Source organism: Arachis ipaensis, chromosome B9, assembly GCF_059453495.1.
Source record: "Arachis ipaensis isolate K30076 ecotype BB chromosome B9, ASM5945349v1, whole genome shotgun sequence".
NCBI lineage: Eukaryota > Viridiplantae > Streptophyta > Magnoliopsida > Fabales > Fabaceae > Arachis > Arachis ipaensis.
The window spans coordinates 37,400,632-37,404,544 of NC_142444.1; the positions used below are offsets into that span (position 1 = coordinate 37,400,632).

Sequence of the window (3,913 nt, forward strand, 5' to 3'; positions counted from 1 at the left end):
TATGAGCAATCAAGCATGGAACAGGTCCATTTTATGAACAACACCTCCAAATCATCACACAATGATCCATATGAAGACACATTCAATCCTGAATAGAGGAACCACCCAAATTTTAGGTGGGGAGGCCAACAAAACCAAGGACAAAGGAGTGGTAATACCAACAACAACAACTTTTGCAAGACTAACAATTTCAAACAACTATCCACTAACCAAAACCAATTTAGAAACTCACAAAATGTACCCTTCCAAAACACCTCTCACAACTCCCAGAACAACTTTGCCACACCTCCACTTAACTTACAAAACACCCACCCCAATGTCTCAAACAACTTTCACCAAGCACAGCCATACCCCACACAACCACATCTAGATTCTCAGAGGATTTTTAATCTTGAACTGATAATGGAAAAAATCATATAGAGTCAAGATATGGCAAGTAAAAGTCAAGAGATGGAAAGCAAAAATCAAGAAGCATTTATGAAGAATCAAGAGATGGTGAGTAAAAATCAAGAGGCATCCATAAGATCTTGAAAGACAAATGGGGCAGATGGCTAAACAAATTGCTCAAAGGCCAACAAATGCCTTCCCGAGTGACACACTCCCCAATCCTAAGGAAGAATGCAAAGCCATACACTTGAGGAGTGGGAAGATAGTGGGAGAAGAAGTAGAGGATGTTAACAAGCAAGACAAAGAAAAAGAGAAGAATGATGAGAAAGAAAACAAGGGGAATTATGATTCACAAGTCTCTAAGAAGGAGAAAATGACCCCTGAACCCCAACCATACAAGAAGAAGGAAGAAGTAAAATCGTATGTCCCTAAGCTTTCCTATCCACAAAGGTTACACAAGGAGATGAGAGATAAATAATTCCCAAAGTTTCTGGAAATTTTTCGAAAACTCCAAATCAACATCCCACTTACTGAGGCCTTAGAACAAATGTCATTGTATGCTAAGTTCCTCAAGAAACTCATTACAAATAAGAGAAGCTGGAAGGAAAAAGAGATTGTGGTTCTCACACAAGAATGCAATGCCATCATCCAAAGAGGTTTATCCCCAAAGCTTAAGGACCCTGGGAGCTTTCTTATCCCTTGCACAATTGGTGACATGACAATAGAAAGAACACTTTGTGATCTAGGTGCAGGCATCAATCTAATGCCCCTTTCTATGATGAAAAAGATGCTCATAGGGGATGTTAAACCAACAAGGATGTCTTTGCAACTTCCTGACAGATCCCTTAAGATTCTTAATGGAGTGGTAGAGAACTTGCTAGTGAAGGTTAGAGAGCTCATCTTTCCAGCTGATTTTGTGATACTTGATGTGGAAGATGAGGGAAGCAATCCAATCATACTAGGAAGAACCTTTCTAGCTACTGCTAGAGACCTAATTGATGTTGAGAAAGGTGAGCTAGTACTCAATTTCTTCAAAGCCATGCAATATCCAGATGAGATGGAAAATTGCATGAGAATTGATGTGATGGACACCTTGGTTGAAGAAGTTCTTGAAGCTAGCAATGGTGAAAATTATGTGGAGGAAGTCCACAGTATCCAAGTGAAAGAGGAAGAAGAGACACAAGCTATTGAACAGCCACAAGAATGCAAGGATGATGAACCACCAAAATAAAAGCTGAAACCTCTACCTCTAAGCCTCAAATATGTCTTTTTTGGTATTGGGAAAACATTTCCAGTAATCATCAGTTCTGCTCTAAATGCACAAGAGGAGGAAGAGTTGCTAGAAGTGCTGATAACACACAAGAGTGCAATAGGCTAGATGATTGGAGACTTTAAGGGTATAAGCCCCACTGTTTGTATGCACAAGATACTATTAGAAGAAGACTCCAAGCCTATGGTGTAACCCCAAAGAAGGCTCAATCCTACAATAAAAGAAGTAGTCCAGAAGGAAGTCATGAAACCAAGGGATGCAGGGATCATAATCCCATCTCAGACAGCCCATGGATTAGCCCCGTTTAAGTAGTACCAAAGAAGGGTGGCATCACAGTGATTTTCAATGACAAGGATGAACTCATCCCCACAAGGACAGTGATTGGGTGGAGGATGTGTATAGACTATAGGAGATTAAATAGTGTTACAAGGAAGGACCATTTCTCTTTATCCTTCATTGACCAAATGCTGAAAAGGTTGGCAGGCCATGCTTTCTATTGCTTTCTTGATAGTTATTCAGGGTACAATCAAATAGTGATAGATTCCAATGATCAAGAGAAGACATCATTCACCTTCCAAAGATGCAAGCTCTCAATTTTTTTAGACATGGTAGAATGTATTGAAGTTTTTATGGATGGTTTTTTTTTTGTTTGATGATTCATTTAACACTTGCTTGCACCACCTTACCTTAGTTTTGAGACGTTGTCAAGAGACTAACTTAGTTTTAAATTAGAAAAAATGCTATTTCATGGTCTCTGAGGGGATTGTCCATGGCCATAAAATCTCAAACAAAGGTATAAAAGTAGTAAGGCAAAAGTTGTGATCATTGAAAAACTTCCTTTGTCCACAAATGCAAAGGCAATAAGAAGCTTCTTAGGACATGTTGGCTTTTACCAAAGATTCATCAAAGATTTTTTAAAAATAGCCATGCCACTAAGCAATTTGTTGGTGGCTGACACACAATTTGTCTTTGATGATAATTGCAAGCATGCATTTGAAGCTCTTAAAGCTAAGCTTACTACAGCACCAATAGTTACACCCCCTGATGGGGAACTTTCCTTTGAACTGATGTATGATGCAAGTGACTTTACAATTGGTGCTGTATTGAGACAAAGGAAGGAAAAGTTGCACCATGTGATCTACTATGCAAGCAAGGTGTTAAATAAAGACCAAAGAAACTGCACTACAACTGAGAATGAGTTACTAGCGGTAGTCTATGCCTTTGATAAGTTCAGGTCATACTTGATTGGGTCTAAAATTATTGTATACACTGACCATGCTGCCCTCAAGTATCTCATATCAAAACAGGATGCAAAGCCTAAGCTCATTCGATGGGTACTACTTCTAAAAGAGTTTGACATAGAGATCAGAGATAGAAAGGGAAGTGAGAATCAAGTGGCAGATCACTTATCAATGCTTCCACAAGAGAGCAACAAAAATCCATCACCACCTGTAAATAAGAGATTTCCTGATGAACACATTTCCATGATTCAACAAGCACCTTGGTTTGTAGACATTACAAACTACAAGGTGGAAAGGAGAATTCTACAAGAATATATAAAGCAACAAATAAAAAAAAATTTAAATAATACTAAACAATTCTTGTGGGATGAACCATTTCTATTCAAATGGAATAATTAGAAGATGTGTAGCTGAGGAGGAAATCAAAGACATCCGATGGCATTATCATAGATCAAGCTTTGGAGGACACTTTGGTGCTGAGAGAACAGCTACAAAAGTACTTTAAAGTGGGTTCTACTGGCCATCAATTTTCAAAGATGCATGAGAGTTTGTGAAGCATTGCAATGCATGTCAGAGAGTGGGGAATCTGTTAAGGAAGAATGAAATGCCTCGAAAGTATATTTTGGAGGTAGAATTGTTTGATGTGTGGGGAATAGACTTTATGGGTCCATTTCCTCCATCACATTCATACAAAGATATACTAGTGGTAGTGGACTATATGTCAAAATGGGTGGAAGCAATTGTCACCACCACCAATGATGCTAATGTAGTCCTCCAATTCATGTGAAAAAAATATCTTCACTAGGTTTGGTGTGCCAAAGAGCTTGATAAGTGATGGAGGGTAGTTATTTTTGCAACAAACACTTGAATACCCTCCTCCAAAGGTAGGGAGTGACTCACAAAATTGCAACACAATACCACCGATGAGTCCATATTTGATGGTATATTTTGACTCAATTTGGATGGATTCTAGCACATGAACTCACACTTAAGCACCAAAATAGCATACTTTTGT

At 38.6% G+C, this 3,913-nt stretch overlaps 1 protein-coding gene across 1 annotated transcript; it reads left to right on the plus strand.

The window, feature by feature from the left end:
- Nucleotides 1-934: 934 nt before the first annotated feature.
- Nucleotides 935-1,618, plus strand: LOC107615401 (uncharacterized). Its single transcript, XM_016317465.1, has one exon. It carries the CDS (start codon nucleotides 935-937, stop codon nucleotides 1,616-1,618), a length of 684 nt encoding a protein of 227 aa, XP_016172951.1.
- The last annotated feature ends 2,295 nt before the right edge of the window (nucleotides 1,619-3,913 follow it).

Coding starts and splice junctions, on each gene's coding strand:
- LOC107615401 (XM_016317465.1), top strand. CDS start 935: ATGTCATTGTATGCTAAGTTCCTCAAGAAACTCATTACAAATAAGAGA.